This window comes from Rhinichthys klamathensis, unplaced genomic scaffold, assembly GCF_029890125.1.
Source record: "Rhinichthys klamathensis goyatoka isolate OS25496 unplaced genomic scaffold, OSU_Roscu_1.1 h1tg000015l_1, whole genome shotgun sequence".
Lineage (NCBI taxonomy): Eukaryota > Metazoa > Chordata > Actinopteri > Cypriniformes > Leuciscidae > Rhinichthys > Rhinichthys klamathensis.
The window spans coordinates 1198708-1220770 of record NW_026606567.1 but is presented as its reverse complement, the minus strand read 5'-3'; the positions used below and the strand labels follow the sequence as shown (position 1 = coordinate 1220770).

The 22063-nt window shown below is 40.9% G+C and overlaps 2 protein-coding genes across 9 annotated transcripts in view; one reads left to right on the top strand and one right to left on the bottom strand.

Annotated features, from left to right (window-relative positions):
- The window catches only part of baiap2a (BAR/IMD domain containing adaptor protein 2a), a 106051-nt gene extending 105011 nt beyond the window's left edge, over positions 1 to 1040 (top strand). For 3 of the 7 annotated variants that reach the window (XM_056272339.1, XM_056272389.1, XM_056272381.1), the window contains one exon: positions 636 to 1040. In XM_056272339.1, coding sequence (XP_056128314.1) covers positions 636 to 705 — 70 coding nt within the window. In that variant the 3' untranslated portion in view covers positions 706 to 1040. Of the gene's footprint in view, positions 1 to 48 lie in introns of all 7 variants that reach the window. The other 4 variants (XM_056272356.1, XM_056272368.1, XM_056272374.1 and 1 more) reach the window with 3 other exon arrangements.
- A 3677-nt stretch (positions 1041 to 4717) lies between these two features.
- The window catches only part of aatka (apoptosis-associated tyrosine kinase a), a 52891-nt gene continuing 35545 nt past the window's right edge, over positions 4718 to 22063 (bottom strand). Inside the window, exons 1-13 of one of the 2 annotated variants that reach the window (XM_056272325.1) lie at positions 13378 to 13650; positions 13064 to 13143; positions 12722 to 12840; positions 12424 to 12511; positions 11134 to 11267; positions 10720 to 10804; positions 10490 to 10611; positions 9855 to 10004; positions 5801 to 9095; positions 5519 to 5663; positions 5221 to 5421; positions 5031 to 5063; positions 4718 to 4992 (exon numbers count right to left, since the gene is read on the bottom strand). In XM_056272325.1, the coding sequence (XP_056128300.1) occupies positions 5035 to 5063; positions 5221 to 5421; positions 5519 to 5663; positions 5801 to 9095; positions 9855 to 10004; positions 10490 to 10611; positions 10720 to 10804; positions 11134 to 11267; positions 12424 to 12511; positions 12722 to 12840; positions 13064 to 13143; positions 13378 to 13507 (4578 nt within the window). In that variant the 5' untranslated portion in view covers positions 13508 to 13650 and the 3' untranslated portion in view covers positions 4718 to 4992; positions 5031 to 5034. Of the gene's footprint in view, positions 4993 to 5030; positions 5064 to 5220; positions 5422 to 5518; positions 5664 to 5800; positions 9096 to 9854; positions 10005 to 10489; positions 10612 to 10719; positions 10805 to 11133; positions 11268 to 12423; positions 12512 to 12721; positions 12841 to 13063; positions 13144 to 13377; positions 13651 to 22063 lie in introns of those variants that run through there. The other variant, XM_056272314.1, reaches the window with a different exon arrangement.

The window sequence follows — 22063 nt, the reverse complement described above, 5'->3', positions numbered from 1 at the left end:
TGAGCTGAGATCTCAGGTACAAACCCCTGGACTCTCTTTACCTTCCAGTTTTGGTCCTGAATTGTCCCGGTTCTGAGTGTTGCAGGACCTCCGTAAGTCACCTGCCTCCATCGCTGCTAAGCCAAACCAATCATGCCCTTTCTTGTATTCTTTTGTTTGTTTTTTTGGTTTGTTTTTCGACTCCCATTCGCTGTTCGGCTTAAACGGGACAGTAGGGCTTCACAACTGTTTCGTCTCATGCCGCCACCTGCCTCTCTGGTTGGTCCTTGGCTTTTTTTTCTTTTTTTTTTTGTGTGTGAGCTGTAGTTCGTACCAGCCAGAGAGGTCATAGGTTGCCAGGAAATGGTGTTGGCGCTGGAGGTAACCCTGAATCTAACTCTTGCATGCCTCTATCAGAAGTAACTAGTCTTGTTCCATTTGCATGCCTGCTCCAAACACCCTTCAGATGCCTGTTCATACGTATATGTCAAATGAATCACCGTATGCCTTTCAGCAGTACTTTTTCTTCTGTTTCCCAAATCAAAGTGCAGTAGACTTTTAAGATGTTTTGATGTCGTAGAGTTCAGTGGGTCACTGGCACGGGCCGTGTCGCGGGCGTACTGACCGTGTTTGTTCTCCACCCCCTCTCTATCTAGTGACCGTTCCCTGGAGGTCTACTTCAGGCCAAGCATCATGGACGACCGATCCGCTCCTCTCTACTACTAGAGGGGCCGCGCTGTGGCCTGTGCGCTATACCGCCCTCTTCTGTTCTGTCTGTGTCATTGCAACAGCATGTGGAGGCAGAGCACATGCATTTACCCACAGGGCATGGAGGAGAGAGCTTGTTGCGTCCTGAAAGGATTAGAGTAATGATCTGTACTCTGTAGCTACAGTACATAATTATCGGTATTTGTAACCACCAATTCACGTATTTCAAAAGCTTTTCTAAAGGGTTCTCTCTTCATGTTAACAAACTGAATGTGCTTTTTTTTTCTTTTTCTTTTTTTTGATGCCTGACTGTTTAAATATGAGATCTTTTACTTGAATGAATGTGAAAATGTAAGAAAAAAAAAAGTGAGCAATTGGTAGATATTATTTCTATAAATGCAGTTCTATAGGGAAGCCTTTCTTTTTCTGTCAGTTCTAAACGTTTTTGTGGCACATGCCTCTAACACTCATTTCAGAAAGCTGATGAAGCCTCTTCTTGATATTAATATTAAACAGACCACCATGCTTTGCTAATGTTTTAGTGATGCCTCTGTGAATTCTCTGTCTATGCAGAGATCTGTACAGTGTATTAGATGCAATATATAGTGCAATTTCTCAACGCAAGCAGCACCGACACAGGAACTGTGCCTTTTCCTGCTGTTTTGTTGCTTAATGCGGTTCTGAATATCTGTAACTCCACTGGTGTAAGTAAAAGGGATTTGCGTTTACGTGATATTTTGTTGTTCTATTTGATTTTTGTACTTTTTTCTTTTTTTGTTTCTTAGAAATTTCAATGACTGTTAATAGGTTTAAGGGGGTTTATTTGTCTTCACCTGTTGCTTTTGCTTTTTCACATACTGAGCAATACTGCTTATTAAATATCAAAATATAGACTTGCTGCATAATAGTGAAAATATAAAATTGCAGGTTCTGTAAATATATCTTTTGGTTCGTTTCTGATGAGGGACTAAAAAGAACTAGACCAGTCACAAAAGCCATTGTGTATATACAACCTTTGATTTGTTACAGGAAAAATATGAAATCAGTTAGATTAGATACTGATATGAATTGCATGTGTTATAATAGGGCGTCTACTCTGGATTGTTTGAGGAAGGTGGGAACGTTGTGAGATTCTTCGATGGAGAGATTTTGTCTGATCGGCTTTAAAAACCCATTTTATAATGTTTTGTTTTTGTTTTGGCTTTTCTGTTTATTCCTATTTATGGAGAACTGCTTATGTATGTGCACATTCTTGTCTTTTCTGAAATAAAAAAGCAAATGTAAACTGATCTCTACCATACTTTCAGATTATAATGACGGAGATCTATAATTTCTTTTCTTTGGCAAGCTTGGTTTATCTCAAATCATGCTCTGGAAAACATGACCATCACTTGTGGAGTTCAACCGATGCTGTCGTTAAAGCATAATAATTTTCATTTTACATGAATAATTTATATATTCAATTAAAGTGCGTTCAGACTTTTGGAGCCCACTGTATTTGCATTGAGCTTATGCATATGTATGAAGAATCTTTAATAACTCACAGGCACAAGTAGAAACTATAGTTTGGTTTATTTTTAGAATAGTACAGTAGGCATGAGTCGTGAGGACATACGGTTTGACAGCTATGAGGCAGTAACAACAGACTTCTCCCCTCAACGCTACATTCAACACTCAGTTCACTTTCATTTAACCTCTCTTTGGCAACCATAAACACCCAAATGAAGCACTGATGCTCTGGATGAGACAAAGTACCTACTGCCGCTAGGTTCAGCACAGTATAAAACTCTTAAAAGGCAAACAGCGAGAAAGCGAGGGTACAGTGCAGTGATTGTGACTTACAGCATTGGCACAAATGTGTATGGGCTCCAGTGAATCAAGGCAGAGCATGACAGGTACAGCTGTACGTTACATTTAAACAGATATCATTACTTTTCTCGGTGTAACACACCAGATCATATAGGGACAAAATATATTGAGAGAACCTTGTAGAAACACATGAGGTCCACATGCCGTCTGGACCATCTGAATTGTTTTGTAGTATAATTTTGAACATCTATCTGTTACTGGATTTAACAAAAAGAACACTTCTGAGATGAGGCTTCATCACAGACGGAGGATCAGATCTGCAGGAGCTGCCATTATTGTTTGTAACAGATTTTGTTCACAGACGAGATGGTCACTCTTCCTTTGACTTGGTTAAGTGTCTTAAAGTAACACAGGTGAAGTGTACAACTGTGACTTCGATAACCCACTGGTTTTTCGCTCAATCCTGAAATCAGTTCCTGTAGCTCTTGTCTTGAATTTGAAGCAAATGGCATTCATGCCCAAGACTGATTGCTGTGACTGACTTTCTAAAGTTCTGATCCTGACGAGCACCAATAAACGAATCGCCATCGGGGTCATTCCTCTTATGCCGTGCATTTTCATTCATGTCATACTGGATGAAAGATTAAACTCAAAACTAGTTAAAGGGTTAGTTCACTCATGTCGTTCCCAACCCGTAAGACACTGTCAGAGACTGACATAGAAGAGAAGGAAATGTTGAGTAAAGTAAATATTTTTGTTTTTATTGCGCACAAAAAGTATTCTCGGCGCTTCATAACTTTTAAGGTGTCTTTACTACCTTTCTGGGCCTTGAAAGTGGCAATTATGTTGCAGTCTGTGGAGGGTTAGAAAGCTCTCGGATTTCATCAAAAATATGTGTTCCGATGATGAACGGAGGTCTTACGGGTTTGGAACGATATGAGGGTGAGTAATTAATGACTCAATTTTTTTGAGTGTCGTTTTTGGGCGAACTAACCCTTTAAAATTGAAAACGTAAAAAAAAAAAAATGTCATTCACTCATTACATTAATCGCTAATTTTTCGTTTTAATTTTTCTCACAATTTAATGTCTGAGCTACAGCTTAAAAAATGGTAAAAGCCCCATAAATGTAGCCTATTTAATTCCTCGGAAGTCATACAATAGTTTTATGTGAAGGACTGAAATTTACATCGTCTGACAATTATTACCAGAACTGTGAAATCTTGCACTCATTTAAGCATTCAAAAATTGCAAGTCATGAGGCATTATGACAAGTTTGATGCAAATGATGGGTCTTGTGATCGACTGTGATATGCCAAAGTTTTCGACAGATCTTTTTGAAAGATTTAAATCAGACTGAACTCAGAATGTAGCACATGAGATTTGTTTTAAAGGGTTTAAGTGCCTTGATATTTCTGAAAGTCTGAAAACCGATTATAAAAGCAAACATATTTTTAAATTGTTTGCAAATGGCTGGATAACAGGAATAACCCATATGCAAGCTGTCCTATATATGCAAGCTACCTCTAGTTGAAGAAAATCGCTGGTTTATCACCTGCTCACCAGCAATACTCATTCTTAGAGCAAACAAATACTGTAATGTGTTACTGTAGTCTGTAAAATATTCTGGATATTGAAGTCTAGGGAACTAAAGATCTAACCAGAGAAGAACTAGCCTTTTAATAATTTAACTGCACTTTAATAAGACATAAATAAGCTCTTGATTTAGATGTACTTGATTATAAGGAAAGAGATGTATAAAAGATGTCTTGGTTCAAATAATTAAAGTGCAGGTAGTTTTTGTATGAAAGTTGAAAGCATTTAAAAAAAAAAAAAAAAAGGCAAAACAGCATGACAGTATAAAGACTTTTAAGCATGATAGTTAATACTTTTGTTCCTTACCCTTAACACCCCTGAGCTAAAGTTTAGTTAAAATATAGAAAATATCACTTTTGAGCAGCTTATGGTAGGGGGCTCAGTATATATCATTTTTCGGTGGTCTCATCCTGCACCCTATTTTATGCGGCTCATTGGGTCAACCCGAAACATGTAAAGCACTATGACAGATATTTCATACTCTAAATCACTTATTGACAATATGGGGCGTGACAAGCAAACGAGAGCAGCCTTGTATCTGTATTGTTTCCTACAAGTTGTGTGGGGGGAAAAAAGTTATGCTTTCAGCTTGATACTGATACTGAATTGTGCAAAAAAGTTATAATCTTCATACATCATGTTTTAATACATAGATAATAAATATGTTCTGTTATACAGATCTCTTTTCCTGTTCTTATAACTGTTATCCTCAACAGACTGTCACTCAACCATCGTCTGTCTAGGAACACTTGGAAGGGGCTGGCTAATCCACTACAATATGAGGCACTGTGTCCAAACAGCATATCAGGTTGACAGGACCCTTTCACCCAGAACGTTTAAAACAACAAAAAGATAGCGATACATGAGAACCCACAGTCTGATCAGACCAAATCAAACCATACAGGTTCTAAACACCTCTTCAATTAAGTGTGTTAATGACCCCTTTACTCCTGGGCTCCATTCTCACTGTTACCTGTGTGACGAAAGGAGAGAGCTAGTTAACTTCCAGTGTCAACCATGAATAAAGCAAAAACTCAAAATTCAAAACTCAAATGTACCTAGCACAGCCCTTAAATGCCTAAATTATATCAAGAATGTGTTTATGTGAAGAAGTGCAGAGCTAAACTGACCTCCCATGGAGTCCGTGTCAGAGTCAGACACATGCGTAATGGAGAAACGAGAGACACTAAATCGGGAAAACGGTGGTACTGGTTTTTCATCTGGAGACTTGATGGGAGAGTTGGGTGGAGTGGTGATTTCTTCAGAGCCAGGTTCTGATGTTGAAGGGCTTGGCATCAATGGAAAATCATCTTGCCACTCACATTCACCACCTTTTTAGGGTGAGAGGCTTGTGAAATTTTACTGAATGAGAGGTAATACCAATGCAAAAATCTTATCAATGTAGAAGAATTGTTATTGAACACCCACTTTCTTCTGGGAAATTCCTTCCTAGTGAATCCTCAGGGGCAGTGACCCTATCATGGGGTTGTGGTAGCTCCACCTCTGAAGCCTGGCCATTAGGTTCTGCATCCACAGGAAAACTGTAGTCTCCAAGCTCACCCGTGGGGCTCTCCTGCACAATACACAGCAAGACACAAACTTTGAGTCAGATTAGCATTGCACAAATCAGTCTATTTTTCAAAAAAAAAAAAAAAAGTAACATGATACTTAATGCTCTACCTCAAAACTACAAGAGATAATTCTACGAACCTGGTCAAACAGAAACACAGTGACGTCATCAAAGAATGACACCGCTTTTTTCTTGCTCTCCAGTTCATCGCAGAAGGACTGTGTAAGTATGGAGGGCATTTTGAGGAGGCTGCGTAGATGCCGTGCACTGCTGCGGTCGCTCACAATGACAGGCACCACGGGGAACTCGTCATCACTCTCATCACTCTGCTCCTGAATGTTGTAGCTACGAAGTTCTTCATCAGACTCATCACTATCCTCAGAATCCTCCTCATCTGCCTCCTCTCCATTTCCCAGTGGAGCTGGGACATCAAGGTCTTCTGGCAAGGCTGGAAGAATGTTCTCCAAGGAATCATCACGCTTTGATCTTGAAAAAGCTTGACCTATGCCACCTTCTTCCACTGAATCCTCATCTTCCTTTTCCTCATTGTGTCCTTCCCTTGGAAGTTCTGTATTGTCCACTTTGTTACAGGCCTCTTGGTCTTCTGCTTGGATTATCTCCCCACTGAAATCTACTATGACACAGTCTGCACCTAGTGACTCTGCTGAGGAAAAATCTCTGGTGTCTCCGTTAGATGGCTCCTCCACACCCGAGGCCTCCTGTGTCGAGGAGGAACCTTCCGACACTGTGGAAGAATAGCATTCAGAGTTTGGTTCCTCTCCAGAATGATCAGATTCCAGCCCAATACCCTCATCTGGAGTTGACTCCTTGGTCAAGCATCCCCCCATCTCTGGAGGAAATGGAGAAAGCATGGAAATCATTGGAACCAATGTAGGTGATGAACACAGATTTGGATTTGTCTTAAGACACAATTGTTTAGCATGAAGGGCTGAATTGTTGTCCTTTGGCACAGAGATGTTATTTCCCCTCTCACTCTCCATGCAATGTCCTTCTTTCCCAACTGTCTTTTCTGCTTTGAGTCTAAAGACATCCTCCTCGTCTTGGCGATTGAAAAAGTTGCTTCCCCCTACACTGGGGCTCTTGTCATTCTCCATGTCATAGTCAGAAAAATAAGCAGAGTCTCTGTACTGATTCCTCTCACCAAGGCTGATCAGTGGTAGATGACTGCTGGGCGGATGCAGGAGCATTACATCGACATCATCATCTAGGTCCATCTGGAGCACCATGTCACACTCATCTGATTCTACACTGGTGCTAAGGGCTGGATTCCCTTCAAGGTCTTTCAAGATAAACTCTGGAGATTCATTGTTCTCTGTGTCATAGCCACTATCTAGGGATTTCGGCTGAATGGGTGTGTGATAACTATCAGGACTGAAGGCCTCACATGGACTGCTGCTAGAGGCAAGATTTATTGTGTCCTCACAGTGTCTGGACCCAGTCTCCCTCTGTAACGCTCTATGAGTCAATTCAATATTGCCCACCTCTGCATAGTCCAAGGGATAATCTGTAAGAACTCCAGAGGGGATATCAGTGCAGTCATAACTGCAGTCATTAATTTCCACCAGACTGATACTGGAGTTGTTGGGCACCATCCTGCTGTCTGTCAAAAGGTTACACTCTGAGACACTCTTAGACAGATCCTTAGGGCATGACACCATTTTTACACACACTCCAGCAGAACCATCTGTCCCAAGTTTAATTTTTTGTGCAGGGGATATCCTTGTCTCGAGTAACATTTTGTCTTTAGTCACTACAATATCCGTTGGAAGAGTTGATGGATTCATTCTGCTGTAACCTCCTAGATGTAATTCTGATGTATTGTTTTTGATATGTTTATGAGCAATGTTCTTCTGCCGTGTATAAATATGCTGACTTTCTGTGACAGAATGACATTTGGAAGATGATTCAACATCCTGAGTACCTTCAGGGCATAAATGTAGGTACTCACCACCCTCTGAGTCAGTGTGAGGGTTGCTTGTGGTGGGTGTACTATCTGTGGCTTCCATATATGAGTGGACTTTGAGAGAATCTATGTAATTATATGTACAACTGTTGCTTGTTTCCAATTCTCTTGATTTAAAATTCCCGACATGAGAAGAGGGTGTTGGATGACGTAAATCAAGATATGCATCTCGAAAGCCCACAGCTTGCGTACGATCGCTTAAACGGTTGTTGTTTGCTGAGTGGTTGGAGTTCCAGTTAGTCAACATGTTCTGAGAAAACAGATCATCATCATCTTCTTCTGGATTGGCACTCCCCATGCCCAAAAGAAGGCCATCACCGGCATCAATATCAATACTCATGTAGTGGGGTCTGGGAACATTCTTTTGAACGGGGCCCATCATGTCATAATAGGCCTCATTGGCCATACTTTCTGCAGTTCTCTGGTTAGATTCAAGGTATGGATCACAATATGCCAAGCTGGGACTACTGAGAGAGACTGAAATGCCAAGTGGGCTTTCCTGTACTGCCTCAAGTCTATGGCAGAGACTTCCCGACCCTCTCTGCTGATTAGAGTCTGAACCATACTCTCTTATCAAATGAACATCTGGCCCTGCTTGAGGTGACTGTTCACACTGTAAATTGTTCCTGTCATTAGAAGAAAAATGGGTTTCTGACTGGTCAGTCTCTACCGAGTTTGGAACTCTTCTTTGGAGTGGCTCCATGTTTAGGCTACTATCTGAATCATAATCATTACTGATGGATTCTTTAGCTGCTGACCAGTAGGTGTTTGGCAGAGACCCAATGGGGCTCCTCCTATCCGTTGAAGACAAGCTGCTGTTGCTGGCTTCAACTCTTGGGCTGTAATCAAGATTGGTGTCTTCTAAGTTGATGTTGCACTCAACTGGTTCCTCAATGCGGATGTAGTACTCGCTACTTACTGAGGGGCTGTGGGCACTCAGCACTGGAACCACCCCTGGATGGTCTGACTCATAGTAGGATGGAGAGACCCCGAGAGGGAGGCTCTCGCCCTTACAGCTACCTGTGGAGTTGCTATGAGGGTAATAAACATCCTGGTAATGGGGATTATTCTTTCCCAATGGTCCACTAGCTGAAGAGGAGCAGTAGGGCTGCTCAGCTTGTGCCTGCTCCCATTTATACTCAAAGTTGAGCCCATGGCTGGTCTCAGTTACTGTCAATATGTCGTCACCATTCTCAGACTGGAAGCTGTCTGCCATAGAGAAGTGTTCAAGTAGAGGAAATGAAGAGGAAGTAGAAGAAGCTACTTCAGGTACAGGTGTCCTGTGAGAGCTGTTAGAGCCCAGACTTGGCCTGAGAGAGTTCCAGCGCAGCTCAAAGTCCTCCTCAGCCTCAGTGGCACCCTTAGCACACAGATAACTTAGCAGTAGATGGACTTCCTCCACGACAGGTCTCTGCTCAGGCTGCAGCCAACAGAACTGCATTACCTCATACCTGCTCACACACGTGACAGAAAAGCAAATATTTTAAACCCTGAACTAATATCTATCAGAAAAATAATTGATTGATTGTAAAAGATTAGAATAGATTGGTTAGACCAAATTGCCTACACAAACTATATTTAATTTTATATTTAAATTAAAAAACCTTAAAAACACAGACATCAACATTTTGCTTCTTTTCTTGGCACCTAATGATTTATGAGTAGCACAGTTTTGATTCTCTATTATCTTATTGTTTTATGGATACTTAAAAATGGATGCTAGTACAGTATGGACAATAGCCAGAAAAACATTAAGTGATGATTTGAAATATGGACAGTTTAGCGTGATAGTAGCCTTGCAGTCTTAAAGTATGGTCATTCATTGTTTAGTATCCCATAGGGATGGAGTGGTATAGTTGTATGCATGACTGCTATTGATTAAATGGACAATGATTGGAGTGTGTGAGAGTAAAATGGATGACTGTGTGCTTCCAGGACTGGATAAATGTATGATTGACCATAGTGGATTTGAGCAGTATTGATTTGTTGGTCTTGCCAGAGAAAAATGGCAATGACTGGCGGAAGCGCCTGTGGTTGGAAAATATGCATTGCTTTAGATGTATTTAAAAGAAATGATTTTGTGGGTGTGTCTCTGGAGGGGAACATTGATTGGTTTGAATGTGGTGATGGGGGTGAGGGGAGTCATGGTTGGTAGACGTAAGGGGATGGGCAGTTCATAACAAGGACTTGTGACTTGTGAGACGACTCACCAGCGTTCACACAGAGGCACTTTCAGCAGGGGCTTTGGCAGTTTGAGCTGTTGTTCCTTTACAGCATATGTTAAAACCTGCCTATCAGAATAGTGCCTGTAAGGCTGGTTCCCCAGTTCAAACAACTCCCATATTGTCACACCTAGTGACCTGCAGGGTCAAAAAAGAGTCTGTTAGACAGTAAGGAAATTAGTTTAAAGTAAATAATATTTCTTAAATTTTGGATCACACATATGTCAGTATGTCACAGGGTAGAGGTTTTCTACCTTTATTGGTCAACTACACCTTTTTTTATTCCAAACTTCTAGAGAACCCGCACAGAATTAAGAAATGTACTTCAGGATATCACAGGCTGCGAATTATGTGAGGAATTTTACCTTTATGAGAGGCGCTGAGCTTATGTGTAATACAGTCCAGTATTACAATTAAAAGCATGCTTATGTAAGCGAAATATTACCACAAAATAAGCATACAAATAAGTGGTAGTTCTGCATTCGCCATTTGCGGCATCCTGATTGTTATGCTGAGTTCACCTTTGCATCCAGGTTACATTTTAGTGAACATATCATGTAATCCCCTGTGACCTCAAGATTGAGAATCTCTGTCGTAGTGTTTTTCTCTGAATCATTTCTCACCAGACATTGCTATCCTTGGTTTGGTCCACGACTAAGAGATTGCCGTGGACTTCATCAATAAGTTCTGGGGCAATCCAGCGTAGAGGAACCCATATTTGATCTGCTGTTACATAATAGTCATCCTAACAGGGGGAAAGGATGCATTGATATTGAAAATGAGGAAATGCTGAGACATTGTCAAAATAATAGGATCAGCATGACTGCAATCCTTATAGCCTTCACAGACTCACCTTGTACTTACTGTGGCTAAGGCCATAGTCTCCAATTTTCACTGCCAGCTCTGAGGTCAACAGGCAGTTCCTAAGGGCCAAGTCACTGCGAACAGGACAGAGTGGAGCAATGTTTGCATCATTTATAGTTCTTGTCATTAGCAAACTTTCATGACAGAGTAACAAAGGAAGTCTGCAGGGTCATCTCACATTTTCTTCATGGGTAACTTACAAATAATTGATGGTGTTTGTTGAGTGAGGGGTTTTCCCCCAGCAACAAAATCACTGATGCTGGAGTCTGTGACATGTACTCAGGCAGCACCAGGATATTGTTGCCAGGAGACACCAGAGCTGGACGTCCAGTGAGCGGCGGGGTGAAAAGTAACTCAAATAATTAATATGCGGGGAAAAGGCCAAAGGCTAGTGGATCCTGACCTGTGAATGTAATTGTGTTTGTGAAGGTACAGAAGACCAGAAGCAATCTCGCATGCCATCCGCTGAAGGATCAAAGGGTCAGGGGTCACTGAGTCTGTGGCCCGACAGCTTCGTAGGTATCCTTTAACATCACCCTGTATAAAGTAAACATTATTCGTATGAACAACACATGAATCCTAATGTGTGTTATCATGCATATCGTACAGCTACAGTGTGTTATCTTACTACCTTTAACTGTAATTCTGGTACCATTACTGTCTCAGTTTGTAACACTGCAAATGCACAATTTTTAATATGACCAGGAGAGGGAGCATTAAGCTGTTTAATAATCCCTATACTAAGCTCCGTCCCCCTTGGATGCTCAGACCAGCTTTACAGAAACATCATTGCATGTTTTTCAGTAAAATGCGCATTAAGTTGTAAAAACGGAAAGATTATTATTCTTTTCTGTGTTGGAATGAAACAAAGCAATGCTGTTTTTCTTAAATTGTTGAATGATGCCATAAAAATTATTAAAACTGCTAAGACTGTGAAATTGGTAACAAGGCAAACAACCAATATAGTCAAGTAAAAAGAAAAAAAACTAATTTGATGGTGTTCCTAATGTTATGGTACAATGAACTCTTTATTTACTATTACCTATAGTATAACTACATAGTATGGATCAAAACATAAATTACATTTTAGGAAAGTTATAAAGATTACAGATGCTGCATGTTCATTTGGGAATGAGGGTTTAATACACAGCGTTAACTTATCATTATTTACATAAATATTTAGTAAATGGTACATAAAATAATGCATGCATCCTCTCTACTCCCTGGGTTCCTTGTTTTACTGTTATAAGTGAAAAGTTTTACTTTATTTCTCTTGCATTATTATGCATTTAAAAATTCAAAAATCCAAAATGTGAAATTTAAATCCAAACACACAGACTCTCCATAGACTTATAATCAGACTTTTGTTCTTTTCTCATATATGGCAAGAGTTGCTAAGCTAAGATTGGTCAGTAACATTTTGAAGGTGTGGCTTACCAAAGGGTCAACTGCACAGTACAGTGCCACTCACACTCACAATACCTGTGCAGTTGCTTTTTTGCAGTTTCTTGTTTTCGTAATACTTAGTAAATAAAGGGGATGCTACTTCAATAAATCATATTATAATTGATATAATGTGCCACATCATCTCACAAGGCTGCTGACCGCTGGTATAGATTCTGAAGGGTAGGGAGACCAACTCAGAGTGTGTTCTGAGTACAGTGAGGGAAGTGCCTGGTATTGGGTGGCTTACCAGGGGACAGTGCTCCATAACCAGCAGGTAGGGCGTGACTTCTGAACACTGGGACAGACACTGCAGGAGGGCTGGATGCTGGAGCACCCTGTAAGATCCACACATTCCAACATCAAAACACTGCTCACACAAGAAACTGTTTAGTTATACATTTCAAGTAAGAGCTATCGTTAATGTTGTTTCATCTTGTGCCTCCAAGAGAGATGTAATGACAAAAATGTCATAGATATAGCAATTTTAGCATATAGCATGAGATAACATAAGATGAGGTAAGACAGATGAGAAGAACGGTAAGTACCGGTAAGGTTGGACCTCTTCCAGGAACTGCATCTGCTCCTGTACACTGGCACTGGCCTTCAGCTCCTTAACCACCACCTGTGTGGTGCTGAGTCCAGCATTCACCTCCCCCAGCAACACCTGAAAGCCAGCCCAAACCACACATTCACACTGAGGAAATGGCTCACACCTGTGAAACTGGCAGCACAGATTTACAAAGAGTCTACACTTGCGTGCTATTTATCTCAAACTGTTTGTTTAACGGTAGCTCATAATGAGATCACGACCACATTGCACTGTACTATGTTTAAAATGATTTCTAAAGGCCACCTGATGGTATGGCTTGGGTTATAAAAGGTCTTACCTTGCCAAACCAGCCATGTCCCATTTCTTTTATGTAGAGGAGGCTGTGGCGTCCGAGGTCTGTAGACTTCAGGAGCTGAACTGAGGGAAACAGAGAGAAAACATGCAATCAGAGATGGCAGAGACATAAAAAGTGGACACAATGGGCGGTCTGAATGTTACCAAACAATGGAAAAGTGACCAATATCCAGGGAGGCACAACCACAAGAACCATGGTTATCTGCTTAAACTCCCTCTTCTATCACCACATCTAGATGCAAAATGGATCATATTCTGTGGAAGTCGACACAACTTCAGACAATTGGTTCCAAATACCTTGAACCATGATAATTCGGCAGATTAGATACAGCGACGAAGAGCAGCTCTCTTTGTCTGGCAGGAAACCGTGGGATGAAGGTTCGACGATGCTGTGAAATGGGGTTGCCGTTCTCCTCTGGTTCTCCATGCCTCCTTCCAAGCTCCAGGGGTTTAACCCTCCAAGCCCTCGGACAGCTGAGAAAGCAGCGCTGTCTTTCTTCGTTCCCAGAGACAGAGCTCGTCTTCTCGCTCTGAGATATGGTGTTCCACAACATTCCCATAATGCACCCAGCTGGAGCCGACTCAACTTGAAGCTGTGGTAAAACTAGCGACTCTGGCTGAGATCGGTGTTTAAAGTGCCAAGTGTCCCTCAGCCCCACCAGGAGCTGGACGTATGTCTGCCGCGCAGCTCTGCACATGCCAAATGCATCTGCTCACGCAAGCAATGCCATGAGCACATAATGACCCTCGCTCCTCTGCCCTTCCCTTCCCTCCTTCACTCGGTCTATCTCAGCAAGACTATAGGGGCAATTGTAAACAAATAAAGCACTGTGAGCAGCAGAAAGACCTCTGTCATTAACACAAGCCCCCCCACACACCTCCTCCTGCGCTACGAGCAGGTCTCACAGTGTGCGTCTCACAGACCCATCCCTGTATTAATGCACTAAACTGTTCTCCTCCTCTGCAGCGTTCCAGAAGCTTCTCATTCCAGCCCCTCACACTCCCCGCCACAGTTACATTGTGGCTTTTGTCCGCAGAGCAGCAGCGCCTGGTACCCCAGTACCAGCCCAGACACAAGGCCCATTCTCTGCTGCTCAGAGCCAGGATTGTCACAGAAATGACCCCCCCTCCACCTCCCATTCCTGACACACAACTATCTCTCTTTTCTTCAGCAGACTTGAACTGGCCTTTTATATGATTTCTGTGGAATCTGTGAGTTGTGCATTCCTGTCCCACTCCTGGCATTCCCACAGCAGCCCTGGGCCATGTTAAAAATGCATTAAAACACAGCACAATTGCACGAGAAGACCCAGGCTGGCCTATGATTGCACATGGGGTGGAAGAGAAACTCTACTTAATATGTCGACAAAAGATTTCAGAACGAGTAAAATTGCAAACTTAACTGAATGAGGGGATTTCTGGTGATTTAAAAAAATTGGTGCTGAGATTTAAAAAATTGCGTGAACTTTCAATATGGAAGAGAAAATATTCCTACATCAAATTTGTCGATTTATTTATAACAGTGTTGATTCTGGTATAGAACCAGCATGGTAGATAAATAGAGCTGAATGACGGTATATACCATGCAAAGTTAGAAATGTGTCAGCCATTACTACACCGTTTAGGTTATGTATTGCAAAGGATGGCATACATTATTTACATCTTTTGAAAGAGAGACAAAGAAATATGGAGTGATGCGAAAATGCAGAGTAGGACATGTCTAATATGATGAGGATTAACTTATTAAGGAGTGTTGTTTGGCACCACGGTAAGCAGGTTTTAGTTGTTCATGGCATTGGGCATTGAGAGCAATGTCTCGACTTTCCGCATCAACATGTGGTCTATAAGCTATTTGAACACCTTTGAATTTGTGTATGATATTAATTTTGCTGTTTAGTCTTTAAAGGTAGACTATTTAAAGGTAGACTTTAAAGGCAACTTGGGAGAGGCTAGCAATAACAAGTTTTGAAAGCATGAGATCCCACCCACCCATAGCTTTGCCATTAACACATAATTCCGAGGACGTGAACAGCTCCGACTCATACGTCACGGGTTGCCATCTCTTAATTACGGTAATTACGACATGGTGTGAATTATTGTGTAGGAGGTATGCAAATACATGTTGACAGGCAGGTGACATCCTATCATTGCTTTCGGACCGAAACCGATTGCAATGATTGGACGAAGATTTTTTTTTTTTGGTCCTGAGACTTCCAAAGAAGATATATGTATACATGTTTTAATATTTAGAGCACTTCTATTATTGATTTATATCGGGATGTGAAGACTGTTTAAAACAGTATAACCAAAAGTGTTTATGAAAAACATTGCCTATCCTACCTTTAACTAAAGTGATATTGTATATAAAGTCAACCTGTTTTGTCAGTAATTTATTAATAACTATATTTTGTCTAAGTTCCAAATAAAAAGAGAACATGATCTAATCAAATGATGTAGCTTTAATAAACAGTTTGTAATTCACTAAATTCCCCCAAAATAGTCATTACCACTTGGTTATTAAATATAATAAATATAATCAAATTTAAAGTCGCAATAAAATCGAATTTGACGATATTTATATTTTTGTGGAATGCTTCAGTTCATTCTGAATGATTTCACAAAGAATAATTCAATAATAATTAAAAACGTTAACGTGAAAATTGCAACTATTAGCAAATTTCAACAATCGAGTGATCAAAAAAATTCCCAAATTAACAAAATGAAGTCTCACATGTTTTAAGGTTTGAGAAGCTGAACTTGTATGGGAAAGAAAAGAATCAAAATTTCCATTTCATGCCGACTTTAACTATATTGTTGAGTATGGAACAAACATAGTAACTGTATATATAACAATAGTTATACAGTAATTATGTTTGTTCCATACTCGCTCAACAATTGGTAGAGAATGTTGGGTTCAATTCCCAGGGGAATTAAGTGATAGAAATGTTTCCCTAAAACCAGGGTTTCTCAACCGTCCCTCAAGGGTCCACTGTCCTGCAGAGTTCAGCTCCAACCCTAAACAACAGGGCCAGAGTTGAGAAACCCTGCCTTAAATGTTCTACTTTGAATTAATTTGCTGTTTATGGACAACTGTGAGACCCTTTTTTTTTATTATTATTCTCCATGCTCAACCTCTTTCAGATTGAAGCTTATGTCACAGTCAGTGAAAACCTGGAAATGTAGTTTAGGAGGGGAAAAAACACCAGGGACATTCATTTGTGGGGGTTTTACTTCATTGCATTCAGTCAAGTGTTCATTTCCGGCTCTTTGCATTCATACAAAATGATTGAGGAGGAAGATGAGGAAGAGAGGGAGGACGGAAAGGGAGCGGTCCAACCATGACCGAGCCCTTCTCAATATCATGAGGGACTCAGTGCTACCCTCTCGCTCTGCAACACCTGGACCAATCACATGGCCGTAACCATGGGCGACGAACAGTCCAGAGGCTATTGGCTGACTCCTAAAACTCTTTTGTCCAATCCCTGCTTTCATTCCAGCATCCCGCTGTCTCCCCCACCCTCCTCTGATGCTCTGCGCAGACAGAGTGTGTGAGTCATAGGGAGAAAACCTGACTCGCACGGATTCGCCCACGACAGTCAGCCATTGAGCTACTGGGTTTGACTTGAGGCAAAATTATATGTAATACACTCAGTAGATTTGTATCATTCCTTAAGAAAATGTGAATGTTGTTTGCCTGTGCGAAACTCACTGCCATTATGCCAAGCCATTGTGAGCGGTGGCCAGGGTGTTACAATGCATTTGCTACGGTTTTAGGTGACAATTCAGATGGTAAATATCCCACTAAGGCTTGTTTTTCAAATCTGATATTTAGGATTGGCTGTTCAACCAATCCACCATCAATCAATGCTGTCAATTTGCAAGTAATTAAATCAGATCAGTTTGTTCAACAGTGTACATGTCTCAGCGTCTGGTGTATCTACATCGGTAGCAGTGCATCATTGGTTTGGAAAGATAGGATGGACTTGTTGACTTATTCTCTACTTAGTAAATGTCACATGGCATATGACTATAGAGTTAGTAAAAATGACACAGACAATATTGGGCACTTTCAATTATGTTGCATAGACGTTATGTCCCAAATTATGAAAAACTACTCATCTAGGTGTTCAGATTGAAGGCTTGTTCGCGCAAAATTCGCCGACGTTTAACGCCTCGTGACTTAACAAAGGGCGCCAATGTGAGTGTGCACACCGACACGAAAAACGGCACGCGTAAAAGCGTCATTTTTTTAAAAACGCCTCGGGTTCGTTTTTTTTGTTTGACGCGCCGCGTCAAAAACTATCCGACCAATGAGATTGGCGCTTTTGCTCACGTGTCTGGAGCTTCTGAAGTTACGGTAAAACACAACTTGGGGCCGCTCAAACACAAAAGGGTCTTGCCGAGCACACATACGCAACGGCGAAGAAGATATACGCCAAGTAGCGTCTACACTGCCGGGAAGAAATAAGACGAGGAAGATGCAAGGCAAGATGAATGTAGAGCTGCTGGTCTCGTTGGTGTCGGAACATAAAGAACTATATAACAAACGACTACAAAAAGAACATAAAGAACTATATAACAAGCGACTACAAAAAGCTTGATAATAGAGAATGTTATGGAGTGGTATTGCAGAGCAAATGGGCGCCATCTAATGTCAGGGAATGAATTTGCATGTTCACGGCTCATCGTCGGCGAAAATCGCTTGGGTGTGAACACAAAAAACGCGTTGAAAAACGCTGCCGAATAACGTGCGCCGATATTCGTCCCGGTGTGTACGACTGAACATAGACAGAAACATATGCTGCGTCCAATTCGCATACTATCCGTCCTATACAGTATTCAAAAATAGAATTAGTACGTCCCAAATCGTAGTATGTTGAAATGAGTGTCCCAAAGAGACCCGGATGGTCTACTATGTCCAGTCAGAATCCGAAGTGCAGATCGTTGCACACTCTAACGGCTGATATTGCCCACAACCCATCGCGCGTTGGACGAGGATTCGGTTAGAACTACAAAAACGAGTGAAAAGTGTTCAAAAACTACAGACATGGAGGACGCGCGAGTCCGACGGTTATGTAGAGAGGTTTAGATAAAGGGGTTTGAGTGATTAATTATTAGTATCTAACCTGACGAAAATGTATTTATTCAATGTTGTCCACATTATATTACATCTGCAGCAGCATTGTGAACTTTTGCAAAGATACGTTTAGCTATTAACTTTTAAATGCATTAGGCCTATATTCAAATTCCAAACACATGAGGAGAGTCTCGGCATGAAAGACCCATGACTGGCAGATGAAAGTGCGACAACATTTCTCTCCGAAATGGTAAGAAGTTATATTAGATTGAATGGAGGATTTTAACTGTGACGAGATGATTGACAGGGCAGTGCACGCGACAGATCTGTCCGTTAAAGATGACGAAGTAGTATGTCCCAAAGCTTGCCTACTCTTTTGCTACACACTCAAAAGTATGTACTTTTTCTTCACAAAAAGAGTACATACTTTTAGGGCGTAGTATAAGTAGGCGAATTGGGACGCAGCAATAGTGTCTGCCCAGATCCGGCCTGCATCTGGTACATGTGGATTCCACAGGGCCCAGATGTGGGCCAGATCTGAGTTGACACTATGTTAATGTCTGGGTTGTTTTTGAATCACAGTTTTTTTTGTTTTTTTTTTGGTGTTAAGACTACAAAAAAGACGAATATGGCAACAGCAACAAAAATAATGTTGCATGTCTCTCTTATGTTCACCAAGGCTGTATTTTTTTTTAACCAATAATAAAGTAAAACAGAAATATTGTGAAATAATATATTTGTTTTCTTTTTGAATGTATTTTAAAATGTAATTTAGTCCTGTGATCAAAGCTGAATTTTCAGCATCATTACTCCAGTCTTCAGTGTCACATGATCCTTCAGAAATCATTCTAATATGATGTTTTGATGCTCAAGAAACATTTCTGATTATTATCAATGTTGACAACAGTTGTGCTGCTTAATATTTTTGAGTGATACTTTTTTTTTATTCTTTGAGAGTTCAAAAGAAAATCATTTATTCAATATTGAAATCTTTCGGAACATTACAAATGTTTTTACTGTCACTTTTGATTAATTTAATGTGTCCTAGCTGAATAAAAGTATTCATTTCTTAAATAAAAAAAACTTCAACCCCAAATATGAATCAATTTATCTCTTCTAAAGAGAGGAAAATCTATAGCCAATCTGGGTTTTGGACACATCTGTTTCATATCCAGGGTTCTCAAGTCTCACGCATTGGCCGTGAGACACACGCAATTCAACCAGTTCACACGCCACACCGTGTACATCTCACGCTGCAAAGGCAATGCCAACCAAGTTGTCCTGCAAGCGTTATATATAACGTTGTATACGAGGCGCATGCACACAATAAGTTTCCTGCCGCCAGCGCGTCAGCATCTCGGCCAGATTGCGTTCGTTACTAGGCAACTTATAGACGCGCGAAGTCCGCGAACACACGCGGAAGTTCGGCCACCGCGACATCGCGCGAACACACGTCGTGATGGAGAAAGTAAGTTGGAAGAAAGCTCGCCTAACATTTTTAGACTAGAAGTTCTAGAACATTTAATATATAGCCCATCGTATACATTATTGATGCAGTCAAAAACTCTACAACTGCTTTGCAACCAGGCCAAAAGCTTTGGCTCAGTTTGGCTAAGGAAATGTTATTGGGTACCGTATGGGAAGGAATGAAGAGGTATTTCTTCAGTTTATTTTAAATTCTATATTATACTGTATTAATAGTATTTCTAGTTACATTAAGGCTAAAGCAGAGTGCTCTTGGTAATATTGTATATCCTGTCAAAACATACATTAGCCTAATCATTGCCGTTGCATTTGTATTTTTCAAAGACGTCAGGGAAAAATGCAAAAATATTTGTTTTTCCAAACATTTTGGAGCAATTTGTTATATATTTGTAGCCTAATTTTGAAATATAACATTAAAGAGTAGGCCTATATTTGATGTGATGAATTGCTCTGTCATTTATCAGATTTACCGATTGTTATAATTTAAATTTTTGCTGGTTAATTATGAACAATGGGTAAAATTGGGGGCGGGCGGGGGCGGGGCTCCATTTAGGCTCCTCCCCTAACCGCATGTGATCTCACTCCAAGCTTTTGATAAAACTTGAGAACCCTGCATATCTATTGAAATATTGTTGGTAAAAACAGCTTCATTTCCATCTGTACTCTCTAGTGCTCCATGCATTAATAACTTCCTTTCCTTTCTGCCGTCCAGTTCACATGCATCCATCATGCCAGGAGTCCTCTGGGCCAATCTCACGGCGCATTATGCAACTGACAGATGTGTGTTCTGCATCCAGAGACGGTTCGCTCTCCACCCCTCTCTGCACTGTGAGAACATAAACAAGGCCATTGCTCTTTTTCCGGAACCATCCGTTCACAATGGGCACAGAGAGAGGTCCTGTTCTTTACTCTTCCTGTCACAAGGCCATTAGGAATGTGAGGGACAAATATCAGCGCAGTGTGGCACTTCAGTATTGTTTATTAATGAGAAACGCAACCAAGCCTGCAATGTGTGAATGCACAGTGTTCACAATGATGAGCTATAAACACTTCTGTTAACACACAGTGTCCATTTAAGGCCCTGATATACTTCAAACGAAATAGAAGAATGAACCATTTCGGACAAAATCAGGCCAAAACAAAGTTCGTTTCAAGAGTTTAAAACAGCTGTCCAGAAAAGCTTTCCACTCCGGCTGGTAAACACCTTTAAACTACCATTGGTCCGTGGCGATTACGTAATAGGTGGGTGTGGCTCTGAGGCTCCGCCTTCTTTGACGTGAAAGTCGTCTCTGGTTCATTTCTTCTGTTCAGTCATACACGAGTAAAAGCATGAACACACTGGAGAGCTGCTTTATACTACAAATAAAGTTGAAATTCTAATTGAAAGCGTCAATGCACTGTTTTTTAATGTTTAATACTGCAAAGCTGCTTGCTTTAAAGCAGTATTGTATAAAGGGGTATAAACTGACCGGCCCAAAAGTTATGAAAGACATCGTTAAAATAGTCCGAGTGACTACAGTGGCTCAATCTTAAGTTTATCAAGCGACGAGAATACTTTTTGTGCGCGAAAAAACAAACAAAAATAACGACTTTATTCAACTAATCATTTCCTTCTCTGTTCGGCCGTGATAGTTCACGTAGTGGAATTGCGCAAAGCTTCTAGGTTGTACGTCACGCATCACACACATGACCAGCGTCGGCCAATAGTGAGCCTACGTGTGACGTGCAACCTAGAAGCTTTGCGCAATATCACTACGTGAAATTTCAAGGCCCACAGGGAAGGAAATGATTAGTTGAATAAAGTCGTTATTTTTGTTTGTTTTTTTGCGCACAAAAAGTATTCTCGTCGCTTGATAAACTTAAGATTTGAGCCACTGTAGTCACTCGGACTATTTTAACGATGTCTTTCTTAACTTTTGGGCCGGCCAGTTTCGATCCCTTAAGAAGCCTATGGAGGAGTGAGACAGCTCTCAGATTTAATCAAAAATATCTTAATTTGTGTTCCGAAGATGAACGAACGTCTTACGGGGTTGGAACAACATGAGGGTGAGTAATTACTGACAGAATTTTCATTTTTGGGTGAACTAACCCTTTAAGAGGAAATAGTGCAGCACATGTTTACATATTCAACTAATGCAGCTCTCAGCAGTACAGGTGGCGTTGGGATGTTTGCTAACACTATATCACTGCTTAGCGTTTTCAAACTTCTTTGAACTTTTTCGAACTTCCCTTGAGCGAAGAACTAAAACGGACTTAGTATATCAGCGCCTGTAGGCAGTAAGTCTACTTTAAATCATGTTTTCCATTAAAACATGTCAACTTGGGCAGTCTTCTTGTGGTTGCCGGCATGTTGAATCACATGACCAGCACTGATTGACATGAAAAAACACATTCTTCAAAACATCTCCTTTTGTGTTGGGT